Below are 15,676 nucleotides of genomic sequence, written 5' to 3' on the forward strand. Positions count from 1 at the left end.
GACACAGAGTCAGTGATTGTCGTCACTTACCAGTTTGCTACGTTCTTCCAAAAACAAAATAAAAGCAACGAAGCAATTGGTCAGTTTCAAATAATTGTAGACCGAGCGTTAAATGAATGTAAAGAAGACGGTGGTCCGCCATTCACTTTCTTTAGAGAGATTAATTGGAGGGTAAAAAAGTCTATCGAAAGCATCATAGAACATCATGAAAATGTGCTTACAGACGATGCAATGGATATAAAGTCACGACTATTGCTAGCAGACTTAGAAAAGAAACTTGGTAACACAGAAACTGCTTACAAGCACTATCAACAAATACTTGACTTGGGATTGAACATTAACGAAGAACGCAAACGGACTATTCTACAATACTTGGCTTCCGCCAAAAATGAAAACGTTGGTGACGTTGATGGCATAATTGTAGCCATAAAACACTTGTAGACTCACTGTGCTGTATTTACAACAGGTGGTACAATGTTCTACAAATAAACACTGAACTAAATTAATTTTATTAGACCTAATTCTGTCAAAGTATAGATTTTATCCCATAAAAGCAATCAAAATACGTCCATTTAATACTTGAGAGATGGCGCTACATCTTCACTCCCCATGATCCATTGTTATATGCTGTATGATTCTTTTTCTGGTTTCGACCGGGATAAAATCCTCAAATTCGATTGATTGACTGACCTATTCATTGTGGAAATAGATATTTAAAATACATGGGACTCGGCTGTACGAGTCAAGACGGGTGTGGCCCAGTTTATAGTATTTAACACTCGGTGTGTGGCACGATCAGCCGTTGACATAACGTGTTTGAAAAAGAGACAATTGAGTGTCAGGAGACATAAACAGTAACCAATGTGAGAGTCAGCAGACATGAAACTGCCGGTATTATTGTCTCTTGACATGATGCCGTACTTGAGTTGGGTGTCGAAGCGATAATATTATAACTATATTATATAGAATTCGTAGAACTTTTCTTTTTAAAGAAAATAAATAATTACTAAAGATAGGATATTATAAATTTAATTTCATTGTTTAAAAGTATTATATTCTATACTGTAGCTATACTTTTATTTTGTGTATTATAGTCATAAATAAGTTACAGGTGAAACCAAAAGAAACTATCAACGTTTTCATCAAGAAAACAGTCTACACACAATTATTGATTTATAAATTTATAATGGATAAGGCCTATTATTTCATCCAAAACAAATTGTGTCTTTTTTGTTCTTCTAATATTAGAGAAATGGTTAATAAAATGTCATTTATTTACTTCCTTGTCCGATTGGTTAATACCATCACGTGACCCGTCGTTCGGGAAATTCCCACGTCACACCTATAAAATTGCTTTCGACACTACGATATACTGTCTTAAATGGTTGATTGAAATGGAAAGCGACGAAGACTAATTTCTATACAATGAGGTCGAAATAATATATATTCCAGTACTGTATACTGTACAGTATATACTGTACTTGTTAGGATTGTTGTTCTAACTTCACAGTCACATGGGAAGAGTAGGAAATGTAACTAGGAAGGGTAGGTAGGCCTATTTATTGTTTGTCGTAATGACGGATAGGCTGCAGATGATGTAGGCGTAGGCATATACATTTTTATACATACAGGATTTATTTGCATGTTACTCCCACTTGGCGGCAAGTAATCAATTTCTGATGGCTGTTTTATGTTAAAAAGTATTGTTACAAGTAAAAAATGGCTGCTTTCCACCGTCTACAAGTAAGATCGTTATCCTCTAAATAATCTTATAATTTTTTAGAAATAAATTTAAAATGAAAACAACTTAAAATTGACAAATTAAAATACTAGAATTCAAGTTTCAAGCACTATATTATTTGTATATATAAACATTAAAATATAACTTATTCAATTATAGCTGGTGTTTTAAGGTATGGCGTCATTAACAGACTTACAGAGCCAGCTTCGGGCATTTCCCTGTCACTTTATGTGGGAACTTGAAAAGAAGTCTATCAAACAATTCGGATCTCTCGTGAAGCTTATTGACGAGCATATCAGCGATTCTTCTGCTATGGTAATTGAAGGAAAATTGTTCAAAAGCTACCTTTTCTTTTCGGGGTTCAGAGGAAATGCTGAAAAGAACAAAGCCGGAGCAATGGAATGTATCGAGGAAGTACGCCGTAAGATTCAAGGGGAAGATCTATCCAAACAGCCCAGTAATAATGGTTATTTGGCAATCGCTATTGCTCTTGAAGCCTGGTTCGACCGTCGTGACCAGGATAAGCTCGAAGCTAACATTCGGGAACTGCAGAGGCTTGAATCACTCTATGAGGATGGATCACCAGAACATAATATGTTTAAAGGAAGTATCCACGCAACAAAGGGGTTTGCTTTGACACGTGTTGGTATGAATCGGTATTCTGAGAGTATTCAAGAGTTTGAAACAGCATTGGAATTATGCCCAGGGGAAAAAGACTGGCTCTTTTCAGTCGGCCTTGTGAGGTGGAGATTAGCTAAAGCCGCAGTTGTTAATCGGAATGGATTATGTGATGGTATGGGAAAAGTAGAAAGTATTTTCAATGAGGTTATAAAATTGAATCCTCAGCACAGCTATGCAATGGTTTTGATTGCAGAAATAAAACGAAGAAAAAAAACATTTCCAAGAGCACAATACTATTTAAAATGTGCTTTAAAAGTAGAACCAGTACGTCATCATATATTAGGACAGGCAGCATCAGTGTACAGAAAGATGAAACAGTATGAAAACGCCCTGCGTGTTCTACATATCGCCGAGAAAATGGAAGGGTGTGGTTCTTTCATTTTTCACCAATTATACCTAGTGTATCGCGATATTTCATATAACGGTATTGCTGGATATAGTCCACCCAAGCTGGATTATCTCCAACTATCAATTGATTTGAATCCTTCAAATCTTGCTGCAAAAATTGATCGTGCCAATGAACTCTCGGCTACAGTACATGCTGAAGCTGCCGAAGAATACTTCAACCATATTCTAGACAACGTAGAAAACGACACAGAGTCAGTGATTGTCGTCACTTACCAGTTTGCTACGTTCTTCCAAAAACAAAATAAAAGCAACGAAGCAATTGGTCAGTTTCAAATAATTGTAGACCGAGCGTTAAATGAATGTAAAGAAGACGGTGGTCCGCCATTCACTTTCTTTAGAGAGATTAATTGGAGGGTAAAAAAGTCTATCGAAACCATCATAGAACATCATGAAAATGTGCTTACAGACGATGCAATGGATATAAAGTCACGACTATTGCTAGCAGACTTAGAAAAGAAACTTGGTAACACAGCAACTGCTTACAAGCACTATCAACAAATACTTGACTTGGGATTGAACATTAACGAAGAACGCAAACGGACAATTCTACAATTCTTGGCTGCCGCCAAAAATGAAAACGTTGGTGACGTTGATGGCATAATTGTAGCCATAAAACACTTGTAGACTCACTGTGCTGTATTTACAACAGGTGGTACAATGTTCTACAAATAAACACTGAACTAAATTAATTTTATTAGACCTAATTCTGTCAAAGTATATATTTTATCCCATAAAAGCAATCAAAATACGTCCATTTTACTTGAGAGATGGCGCTACATCTTCACTCCCCATGATCCATTGTTATATGCTGTATGATTCTTTTTCTGGTTTCGACCGGGATAAAATCCTCAAATTCGATTGACTGACTGACCTATTCATTGTGGAAATAGATATTTAAAATACATGGGAGATGCTGTACGAGTCAACACTCGGTGTGTGGCACGATCAGCCGTTGACATAACATGTTTGAAAAAGAGACAATTGAGTATCAGGAGACATAAACAGTAACCAATGTGAGAGTCAGCAGACATGAAACTGCCGGTATTATTGTCTCTTGACATGATGCCGTACTTGAGTTGGGTGTCGAAGCGATAATATTATAACTATATTATATAGAATTCGTAGAACTATTCTTTTTAAAGAAAATAAATAATTACTAAAGATAGGATATTATAAATTTAATTTCATTGTTTAAAAGTATTACATTCTATAGGCCTACTGTAGCCTATTAACTTTTATTTTGTGTATTATAGTCATAAATAAGTTTCAGGTGAAACCAAAACTATCAACGTTTTCATCAAGAAAACAGTCTACACACAACTATTGATTTATAAATTGATAATGGATAAGGCCTATTATTTCATCCAAAACAAATTGTGTCTTTTCTGTTCTAATATTAGAGGAAATGGTTAATAAAATGTCATTTATTTCCTTCCTTGTCCGATTGGTTAATACCATCACGTGACCCTCTTTCGGGAAATTCCCACGTCACACCTATAAAATGTTAATGCGTTCGACACAACGATATACTGTCTTAAATGCTTTATTGGAATGGAAAGCGACTATAAGACTAATTTCTATACAATGAGGTCGAAATAACATATTCCAGATACTATACAGTATATACTGCACTTGTTAGGATTGTTGTTTTAACCTCACATGAAAAGAGCCATAGGTAGGAAATGTAACTAGGAAGGGTAGGCCTATTTATTGTTCGTCGTAATGACGGATAGGCTGCCGATGATGTAGGCGTAGGCATTATACATGGTGTATAAGGATTTATTTGCATGTTACTCCCACTTCGGTGGCAAGTCATCAATTTCTGATGGCTGTTTTATGTTACAAGTAAAAAATGGCTGCTTTCCACCGTCTACAAGTAAGATCGTTATCCTCTAAATAATCTTATAATTTTGTAGAAATAAATTTAAAATGAAAACAACTTAAAATTGACGAATTAAAATACCAGAATTCAAGTTTCAAGCACTATATTATTTGTATATATAAACATTAAAATATAACTTATTCAATTATAGCTGGTGTTTTAAGGTATGGCGTTATTAACAGACTTACAGAGCCAGCTTCGGGCATTTCCTTGTCACTTTATGTGGGAACTTGAAAAGAAGTCTATCAAACAATTCGGATCTCTTATGAAGCTTATTGATGAGCATATCAGCGATTCTCCTGCTATGGTAATTGAAGGATTATTGTTCAAAAGCTACCTTTTCTTTTCGGAGTTCAGAGGAAATGCTGAAAAGAAAAAAGCCAGAGCAATGGAATGTATCGATGAAGTACGCCGTAAGATTCGAGAGGAAGACCCATCCAAACAGCCCAGTAATAATGGTTATTTGTTAATCGCTATTACTCTTGAAGCCTGGTTCGACCGTCGCGACAAGAAGAGACTCGAATCTAACATTCGGGAGCTGAGGAAATTAAATTCACTCTATGAGGATGGATCACCAGAGCATAATATGTTTAAAGGAAGTATCCACGCAACAAAGGGATTTGCCTTGTCACGTGTAGGTATGAATCGGTATTCTGAGAGTATTAAAGAGTTTGAAACAGCATTGGAATTATGCCCAGGGGAAAAAGACTGGCTCTTTTCAGTCGGCCTTGTGAGGTGGAGATTAGCCAAAGCCGCAGTTAAAAACCGACATGAATTTTGTCCCGATATGACGACAGTGCTAAGTATTTTCTATGATGTTTTAAAAATGGATTCAGAACATAGTCTCGCATTAGTTTATATTGCAGAAATAAGACGTAGAAAGAAAAATATTCACAAGGCTAAACAATTCTTAAAGAATGCACTGAGGAAACATCCAGTACGTCAAAAAGTACTAGGTGAAGCAATAGGAGTGTACAGGAAGATGGCATGTTTTGATGAAGCCATAAGAGTTATAAATATCGCTGAACAATTAGAAGAGCCCAGTTCTTTCATTTATCACCAAGCATATCTTGTGTACCGAGATATCTCAGCTCCAAGACATCGTGATCAATATTCACCCCCCAATATAGATTATCTCCAAAAAGCTATCGACACGAATCCATCTAATCTTGCCGCAAAATTTGATCGCGCCAAGGAATTGATATATGCAAGGAAATACGATGAAGCTACCGAATACTATAATCAGCTTTTTGAAAATTTTGAAGATGACCCAGAATCTGTGATTCGCATCAATTCTCAATTTGCTTTGTTCCTTCAAAAGCAAAAGAAACAAAATGAAGCTATTGATAAACATCAAATGGTAATTGACGTGGCTTTAGAAGAATTTCTGGAAGATAGAGGTCCACCAATCATTTTCTTTATGGAGATTGATTGGGTGGTGAAACAATCTATTGAAACGACCGAAAAGTTTCATGAAAAAGTGCTTAGTACCGATCTAAGAAATATACCATCACGATTACAGCTAGCAGAATTAAAAGACAAACTGGGAAATACAAAACGTGCTTGTTGGCACTTTCAAAAAGCACTTGACTTAAACATTGACGAAGAACGCAGGTGGTATATTCTAGAATACTTAGCTGCTGTAAAGACAAAGAATAAGACCTTAGACGACGTTGATGTCATAATTGAACATATGAAACAATTGAATATTTCGTATCCTAAGCCTGATGTTATAAATGAAAGGAAGGCAGCTCTAGCGGTGGAGAGAGGCAAAGTTGCACTACGTGATGATAAAAAAGAAGACGCTATTGAGTTGTTCAAGGAATCGACAACACTCGGTAACATTAATGGAGCAAAACTTCTACTCGATGAGGTAAAACAAATGGACAGAGAAAATAGAAACGTTTATATCTATTGTGCCCACATTGATGTTTGCATTGAAAATAGTCTTGAAGAAGACAAGGAGCTATCAAATGAATTACAGGAGAATATATCAAAACTACTTTCTGCCGATTCTTCTTCTGTTGGTATTGTTTTACAAGATCTAAGAGAGGCACAATTCAGAATGGAGCGTAGTGTACTACAAAACAGTGCGCAGCTCGTGTCTTTAAGAGTTGAGGTAATTCACAAATGTCGAACAATCCTCAACCAGACAATGACCAAATTTAGAGATCGTCATTATAAAACTGTTGACAGTAGTTGTGATTATTTCAACATACCAAAGTGTTCGTCTGTTGATATTGCAAATAAAGTCAAGAAGAAACTCCAGACGTCATATAAGTGGGCTAAATTTAGTGAACGATTTCCATTCTAGTTGGAGTTTCTTGTTTCAGTAAGTATTTTCTTTTCGTTCTTAGCATTAACTAAACGTTGATTCAATTATTTTAGGTTTTTAGGTAATAACGTCTTTGTATGCAAAAATACAACAATTAAAACTCATGTGCCTATGCTCATATAAAAATAAGTATGTCTTTTTAAATCACCATTTCGCAATTTTTAGGACTACTCCTTTTTTTACTGGATAATAACAAATATTGTTTTTAATTAATTCAGATTCAACCGGCATCCAACCCTAAAAAAAACAACTGGTTGTTTGCACTGTTGAGAATGGATAACTCAAATAAACACGAAAGTCCTTTAGGAGACAAGCTGAAAATAAATGTGTATTCAGACGAGTTAGGAAACATGGCAGAGCGGGAGTTTCTAACACTTGATGTTGCACGAGAAGCTTGTGACAAGATTAAAAATATCTTAGATGCATTTTATATGTACTTACCGTAAAACCTCTAAAGCTTGGTCCCCACTTTCATGCAAAACAAGGCAAGAAATTTGACCAATCATGACGCGATGAAGAATCATCTGAACTGTCGCTTGTGATTGATCAACTCACTTGCGGTGCGCTTACATTATTGCATTGCGTTTAAGTGGGAACCGCGCTTTATCGTCGTGGTGGGTTACTATTGTGTATTGCGTGGAAATGTGGGCCTATGTTATACGGTAAATGCTGATTAACAAATATAGGCCTTAAGTGACTCTTGTATTCTATTGCTGCCTCATCTCTATTACAACTAGCTCTTTGAAGGATGTTATTATAAAATAGATTAACAAAATTGTATAGTATTTATTATTTACTTAAAATCTTTAACAAATTGTTCACAGCCTCGTGTTTGAAATAGTTGAGTGTTTTACTTTTTAAATCTTTAAGAAGAGCGATCTAACTTCCGGATGATCGTCTTCTTTAAAGTACTGTAGTTATGCCAACAATCATATCGTTTAGCAATGCATTTTGATCTTAGAGATTATACATTATTTTAAAGCTCAGAAGAAGTACCCTTCAACATTTGTAAAGAATTTCTAAATTCCATTTAAGAAGCTAACTAAACATTTCGAAAACGCATTGTTTTGCTGATTTACAGTACACTACTGGTATCGGTGTCCTTTTGTAGGAATGAGAATAAAAAAATAAGTACGTTTGCCAATGATGCAGTAGCTCGTTTTATTATTTAATTGTTTATTTCAAAACCAACAGCGATTCATCGCCACTGACTGGTAGAAATTAGCTATACTAATAAATAAAACAATATATGACGTACATATGAGTGTTTATGAGTACAATGGTACAAGTAATTTCATGATGTAAAAGATGAAAGGTGAAAATCTCAAAGTGAGGAACACGTTTACATTGATAATGAACGATTCTATAACACGTCACTATACCGTAAACCTCGAAAAGAAGCCCATGGGCTTCTTTTAAAAATGAGCTTCTTTTTTAGATTTACTTTAGTAAATTGAAGATTATTTTCGAAATGAATGCTGTAGAATTTGCTACTACATAATACGATTTTGAGACATTACCGGTACCTGCCAATTATGCATTATTTGTGATCAAAATACCATTTTCAATTGTAAATGGCATTAAACACCTTGTTTCTTTGAAATTCAAAGCTTTCTCAACATGAAGCTCATACTATCTTAAAAAGAAGCCCAGTGGGCTTGATTTCGGCGTGGGCTTGGCTTCTATTCGAGATTACTTTTGCAGACCAAAGAGAGGGGCGGGGGGGGGGGGGGTTCTTTTCAAGATGGGCCTCTTTTCAAATTGAACGTATCTTTCTTATTTAGCCTACAATGTATTTTGTTGGATCTGGACTCGGTTTGAACGTATCTTTCTTATTAGCCTACAACGTATTTTGTCGGATCTGGACTCGGTTTGAACGTATCTTTTTAGTCGCGTGGACGCGACTCTATAGTTCACTATGTCGGTCGGTCGGTCTGTCGGTCCGGTGGTATCACTATGCGTTTTAGCACGCGACTTATGGCTGTTGGCCTTGTTTACTGGCATGGCCTACAATGTATTTTGTCGTATCCGCGGACTAGGTGTTCTTTACATACAGTATATGCTTACTCTGTATTTATCAGATCTGGATTTTTTTTTATTACAGTACAGTATAGCAGATAGATACCCTCCATAAGCATATTATTATTTATCGGATACCGACTCGGTTTGAACGTGGCAGTCTTTATAGGCCTACTACTAGAGTACCATAATTTACCGTAGGCACATTATACACGTTGATTCTGATGTCATGAACATTGTCGATGATCCGGGTTGTCATTAACAACCACAACTATGCAAAAGCAATTTCCATGGAAAATCTCAGTTATTTATTAACAATGTTCTTTCTTAAACTTTTGATCTTTTGTTTATCCAAAGATAAATTGTTGTTTAATCCAGGGATCGGTTACAAATCTGCCACGCTTATCCGTTGTGTCTTTGTACTTACAACATCGCGTCGATACATTCATTTTCTTTATTTTTTAAATTGTAATAAAAATGTTTAAAAAAATTGAAACAACACGATTTTTTACTGGTTTGTGTGTGTGCAGTTTTTTTTTATTAACAATATTTTAATTAGTGAGTTTACAATTTGTTCATTATAATAATGTAGTTTCATGGAATTATGAGGCCTATCGGTTGATTTGGTATAAATGCATTGAATTGAAATTGAATTGTGCTCGGAAGACACACGACGATGTTGAGTCGATATCAAGAAAATATGTTTGCAAGAATGTGTTGTTGATGCATTTTGTGTCCGCTACATAGGTTTCAAAAGATATAGTTCTGGCTCGCGTTCAACGTGTGTCTTAGACTTTGTGCATGGAGTCGGTGACGAATTGTTATGCTTTTATCAATTTCAAATAATAAGAACTTAAAACAAACTAAGTCCCTTATTTTGAACCATTGACCGGAGACCTAGATTTACTGAATATTAAGACATAGTTCGTAATCTTGTTCTATTGTATGATCGTTGCTACTTGATTTAGTCCCGTGTCCGCGAGCCTAATTTGGGATGTGGTCCATTCAGTCCGGTATACTATAAAAGCTAAGATATCAACACAGAACAGTAAGTAGAAGACGTCAAGTTAGAAGCCAGACGTTGGTCTCTGTATCGGTATGATGAACCAACAAATTCTTTTAGGGGTGTTGTATGGAATAATTGCGTTGGAGGTAGTCCATTGCTATGGTAAGTTTTAATTAATTTTTTTTGTAGATTTTTACTGTGGAAATAATCGGATACGCGCCTACATTCACGGAACGGCGAAGTCTTCCGTTCCGTAAAACGGAACCAGTTTGTGCTTAACTCACGATGTCCACAGTAATGGGGTTTTTTTGCGACTGCGCGCACTCATGGACCGTAATGGTACTTAAGTTTACTCTTAAACCGGGATATAATAATTTTCCTTCAAGTTATAGAAATTATGCTCCCAGGCTTAAACACCAATTTGCACTCAAACATTTTGACGTTTTGAAGAGAGTTGACACATTATTATTCATATAGAATGCTCTACTGAACTTTTATAGTTATTATTTCAATGTTTTGGTTGAATATGTCATTTTAACATCACATAATAATTTTTTTTAATATTTACCTGAAAAAAAAAATGTATTTTAAAGCAAAAAATTGAAAAATTGCATGGCTGCCAGCTGGGTTTTTAGTTAAATTTAACAGTTTATTTTCTATTTTTATAAGTGAAAACATATTTTTCCCCACAAAATTGATTAACTTTATTAAAACTGCAAAATGACCTATGTAAAAAGAAGTTTAGATCTTGAAAACGAAAAGGGAAGATGGACAGGAATTTAAAGGGAAAAACGAATCTGTAAACATCAGAGATTAATAATCGCCTCATCTGAAATTTTTAATTTTCACTACCAACCCCAATCCCGGCCCAGCAGATCATTTTATTTTATCTATATATAAATTATGGTTAATTCTGACATAGGCGAGCACAATGCAAAAACTTTGGTACAAATCTCCGCCTTGGATACCTACCTTATCTATCTGAGATGTACCGCGAAACGTAGATTTGATAACATTAGTGTTCACATCGACGCTATTGTTCCATATTTCTATCTTAGGAAGATATTATAAATAGTTTTTTAACAAAATTTATGATTTCAACATTAGATTTTTATCTCAATTTCAATTCTTCCCGGTCAAAGTAATTTCCGGGTTTAAGATAAGTTCACCTTGCAACAACCTGGTTTCAAATATTTTCTCTCTTTTATACACAAGGGAGCAGTTAAAATAATAGATTTGACCCTAAAGGTGACTGGAAACAGGCACTTTCCATCAATCAATACAGTGTCCCTTTGGAAGACAAAAAAAAAATCAGATAGTAGGACTGGAGCTTAAGTTGGACATTAGTCATAGCCATTTCAGTGTTTTGTTTATTATAAAACATACCGCGCGTGTGTGAAGGTACAGTAATAATAGAAATTATACTGCAAATTAATAAAGATCAAATTAAATATACGCCATAAAGAATCAGAATATATTGTGGGGAATAGTATTATAAAATTACATAGGGAGATTTGATGATAAGACATTTTTCGAGTGAAATCCCGATAGCTGAGTTTTATTGAGTAAGCTTGCAGGAATAACTGTAGGCTATCTTCCCTGTGTCCCGTTAGGACCGAGATGTCTGCCCATGTTGCAAGCCGTAATGTCTTCTTTCTTGGGCCCACTCTGTCACGACAGTTAGTTTCAAAAGATGATTAAATTAAATAATGTATTAATAATTATTAGGATGGTATTCATTTGAATAAACGCCTCTCCAATAAAACATCACTTTGAATAAACCATCCCCCCCCCCCCCAACCCACCTATCTAATAGACGTCCATCCACATATTTATAATAACACAATTATACTATTTGTAGTAGAATTCACCGCACTGTTATCTACAATTTACCAAGCATTTGTTATTCTTTTTTACCACTTTTCATATCTATTAGAGGATTTCATTTGATTATAAATGTTACCATATTATTAAAACTAAAAAATTTAACATATATCCCTCGAATAAGCACCTCCCTCAAATGACCTCCGCCTCCCCAAAGGGCCCTACCAAACAATAAAAACGATACTTTAAAATGTTATTTATCATCTAAAACACTGTGAAACAAAGTAGTTTAGCTTTACGAATGTCAAGCATTTTCAATAATGGTAACCGACAGAAAACGTATAAGGAGAACATTATCATTCCGAGAACCATCGTCTACACTTCCTAGAGGGGGAGCGAGCGAAGCGAGCTCACCCTCTAGTATTAATAATTTTGGTTTTTAACCTCTCGCTACGGCCTTGTATACTATAGTATACTCATATCAATTAAATTGTGATTAATTAACCTAATACATAATTTTTGTCTAGAAGATTACCGTATCAACATTTATTTAAATAATTGTTAGGCCTTTTAATAAAGTAAATCTTTGGCTCCTCCTCCTCCTCTAAACTACTCCCTCATTACCAACCACAGAGGGCGCACATTGTATACCTTTGTTTTTTGTGTACAGTTATGATGTTTACAAGAGGAGTGACGTACAAAATATAGAAGATTCTTGGGTAGAAATCTATGATTATTAGAATATGTATCATCAAAGAACTTAAGTTCTTTTTTCATTCATTGTTAATATAATATCTAGGCCTACCTGTCTACTGCTGCAGTGAGTGTACCTACTCTACTATACGTACTATACTACTAGCAAGTAGGTACTGTAGGCTGAGCCTACCTAGCCTAGGTGGAGAGTGGGAGGCGAGATGTTAGATTCCGCGCGAAAATTTAAATCCCACCACACAGTACAGGTGTTGTCTATATATACAGTATATACGGTTCATATTATTCTAGTCTACTACAACATACTGATTACTGCACCACCTTTAAACTAAATGGATGACGACGTGGTCTATGAGTTCTTATTAGACAAAAGAGGCTTACTAGGCCTAAGTAATAGCTTACAGTAGGATTGTCTTATTTGTTTTCTGTTTTTTTAAATATTCAATTTGATTTCAAGTCCATCGGCATAATATGGCCTACTGTAGCTAGGCTAGATCAAGAGAAACCAACAAATTAAAAGAAATAGCTCTATATTATTAATTATTAAAGCCTGAATATATTGTATTTGATTTCTTCTTGGACTGCCTACTTTAATTATTTAGTTGTTTTTTTAATTTTTTTTTGCATCAAAAACATATTTGTATTTAATTCCACAGTATACTATCCATTGTGCTATTGTGAAAATGGAGGTACATGTATTTCAGACTTCACAGCACCTTTTGGACAAAGATGCGAATGTACAAGTTGTTACACCGGTTTAACATGTGATATATATAGTAAGTCAACTATTTCTGGATTAACAGATAATGAATATGCCTGGCTTACCAAAATACAATACAAAATGTTTGTACAGTGGATGCCAAAGGGTTACTTGAAAAGATTTGTTGGGGGGTTAGGGATGGGGGTGTTGGATGCTGTGAAAAACTGACTGAGCTGGATTATACCAACACAGCTAACAGTACATCAATGTTTTTTTTTCCATTTTGTACAAATTTAGGCATTTGTTTTGTTTTTAAGATTCCCATTGGTGTTGTATACTCGGATTAATGCAAACCATGTGAACAGGATCATTCAATAATGTACTATAGCTAATGCTCTGTCTACAATATCAAACTTTATGTAGCAAAAAAGTAATCAAAAAGATGTGCCCAAACAAGATAGTGATATTACATTATCGTGTCCATATATGGTCACATCATTTTTGTCACATAAAGTTTGATAGTGTACAGTCAATAGTGCTTAATGCATAATTAATCGTTTTGTTAATCGCTTTTTGAACAGACCCATGTGCACTAGTGGACTGTGAGGAAGGATTTGCTTGTGTTGAGCTAGAGGATTGCAGCACATTGTGTAGACCTATCATCAATAATTGCCCAAATTGTCGTTCCGGACTATACTGTGAAATATGTAATAATTACTTTCATTTTATAGTAATAGTATTAATAACAGTATTTTTATTTTAAATTGAATCATCATCACACTTTTGATAAAGCATCAATACTATCCCATGAGGGTAGGTGGAAGGTTCTACTTCCCAGCTGATGCATATTACTTCTGCCCCTTGCACAGGGAATTTATTCATATATTATAACACAGTAAACACTATTATATAATTTTGTCATACTGTAGATCACCATCCATGCAGTAGTGTTTCATGTTTGCATGGTGGAACGTGTAGTGTTGCGCCTAATGATCCATGTGACTTTGTATGTGGTTGTACACTAGGAAACAGTGGAATATACTGTGAAGAGCAAAGTAAGTAGAATTTATTTTGGCATACACACATTGACAGGCCACTAATTTAAAAACAATTAAATACATAGTATACCTTTTTTTTGCAATTTTTAATGTAGATCTTAAGGCTTAATGTACTGTCAGTGATATCATTTTTGCCTATGGGAATAATCTTGGCAGGTTCAAGATTTGAACCAAACCCATGGAATCCATAAAAAAAATATGTTATACCATGAAACTATAGTGCTAGTAGTATCTGTATAACTGGTTCAACATTAATTAATTTTCTTTCTTTTATTTCAGCTGGTAATCCATGCGTAGGTGTGACTTGTCAAAATGGAGGAACATGTGTATCAGATAGTTCAGTTAGTTCTGGATACAGATGTAATTGCTTAAGTTGTTACTCAGGAGACACCTGTCAAGCATGTAAGTACAATGTTTGTGTATACTACCCCATACTTATTTCTTCTCACCTCTTTCCCTCCCTCCCATCTATTTTCATTTCACTATGTCCTTTACTTTATATTCCATAGATCACCATCCATGCAGTAGTGTTTCATGTTGGTATGGTGGCACATGTAATATTGCTCCAAACAATCCATGTGATTTTGTATGTAGTTGTAGACAAGGATACAGTGGTAGATACTGCGGAGAGCAAAGTAAGTAAAAACTTTTTGCATAATGTAATGGATTATTTATGACCATTAGAAAGGTTTTTGAGTACTTATCCTGCAGCAATTTACTGGTATAAGCAAATAAGTTAACCACTAAGCCACAGTGGCGCTACTATTATCAAAAAGTTGAGTGGCTCAGCATTTATTTTTTCTTATTTATTTAAGCTGGTAATCCATGCGTAGGTGTGACTTGTCAAAATGGAGGAACATGTGTATCAGATAGTTCTGTTAGTTCTGGATACAGATGTAATTGCTTAAGTTGTTACTCAGGAGACACCTGTCAAGCATGTAAGTACAATATTTTTTTTGTTTTGTTTTTTTTTTCTCTTTTGTGGTTAACCACCACCTTTATTCATTCAATATTTCATACATATTTCGTTCACATTTCATTTTCGTACATTAAATTTCCGTTTTCTACTGTTTTCGTTATTTTCTGATTTTTAAGTAAGTACAATGTTTGTGTATACTACCCCATACTTATTTCTCACCTCTTTCCTTCCCTAAACCATCTTTGTTCATTTCACTATGTCCTTTACTTTATACTCCATAGATCACCATCCATGCAGTAGTGTTTCATGTTGGTATGGTGGCATATGTAATATTGCTCCAAACAATCCATGTGATTTTGTATGTAGTTGTAGACCAGGATACAGTGGTAGAT

The 15,676-nt window shown here is 35.0% G+C and overlaps 2 protein-coding genes and 1 long non-coding RNA gene across 3 annotated transcripts; all 3 read left to right on the plus strand.

Annotated features, from left to right (window-relative positions):
• Nucleotides 1-4,865: 4,865 nt before the first annotated feature.
• On the plus strand, nucleotides 4,866-6,120 carry LOC140039309 (interferon-induced protein with tetratricopeptide repeats 5-like; the record flags this gene model as incomplete). Its single annotated transcript, XM_072084913.1, has 1 exon — nucleotides 4,866-6,120. A coding segment is annotated over exon 1 (1,242 nt), but the record flags the coding sequence as incomplete, so codon positions are not given.
• Nucleotides 6,117-8,140, plus strand: LOC140039701 (uncharacterized). The gene is made up of 2 exons (XM_072085322.1): nucleotides 6,117-7,044; nucleotides 7,266-8,140. The coding sequence occupies exon 1, from the start codon at nucleotides 6,133-6,135 to the stop codon at nucleotides 7,024-7,026; it is 894 nt and encodes a 297-aa protein (XP_071941423.1). The 5' UTR covers nucleotides 6,117-6,132; the 3' UTR covers nucleotides 7,027-7,044; nucleotides 7,266-8,140.
• Nucleotides 8,141-12,590: 4,450 nt separating this feature from the next.
• On the plus strand, nucleotides 12,591-13,940 carry LOC140039702 (uncharacterized). Its single transcript, XR_011842557.1, has 3 exons — nucleotides 12,591-12,615; nucleotides 13,264-13,383; nucleotides 13,889-13,940. It is a non-coding gene; the product is annotated as an uncharacterized lncRNA (long non-coding RNA).
• The last annotated feature ends 1,736 nt before the right edge of the window (nucleotides 13,941-15,676 follow it).

The sequence above is a fragment of the Antedon mediterranea genome, chromosome 2, assembly GCF_964355755.1.
Source record: "Antedon mediterranea chromosome 2, ecAntMedi1.1, whole genome shotgun sequence".
Lineage (NCBI taxonomy): Eukaryota > Metazoa > Echinodermata > Crinoidea > Comatulida > Antedonidae > Antedon > Antedon mediterranea.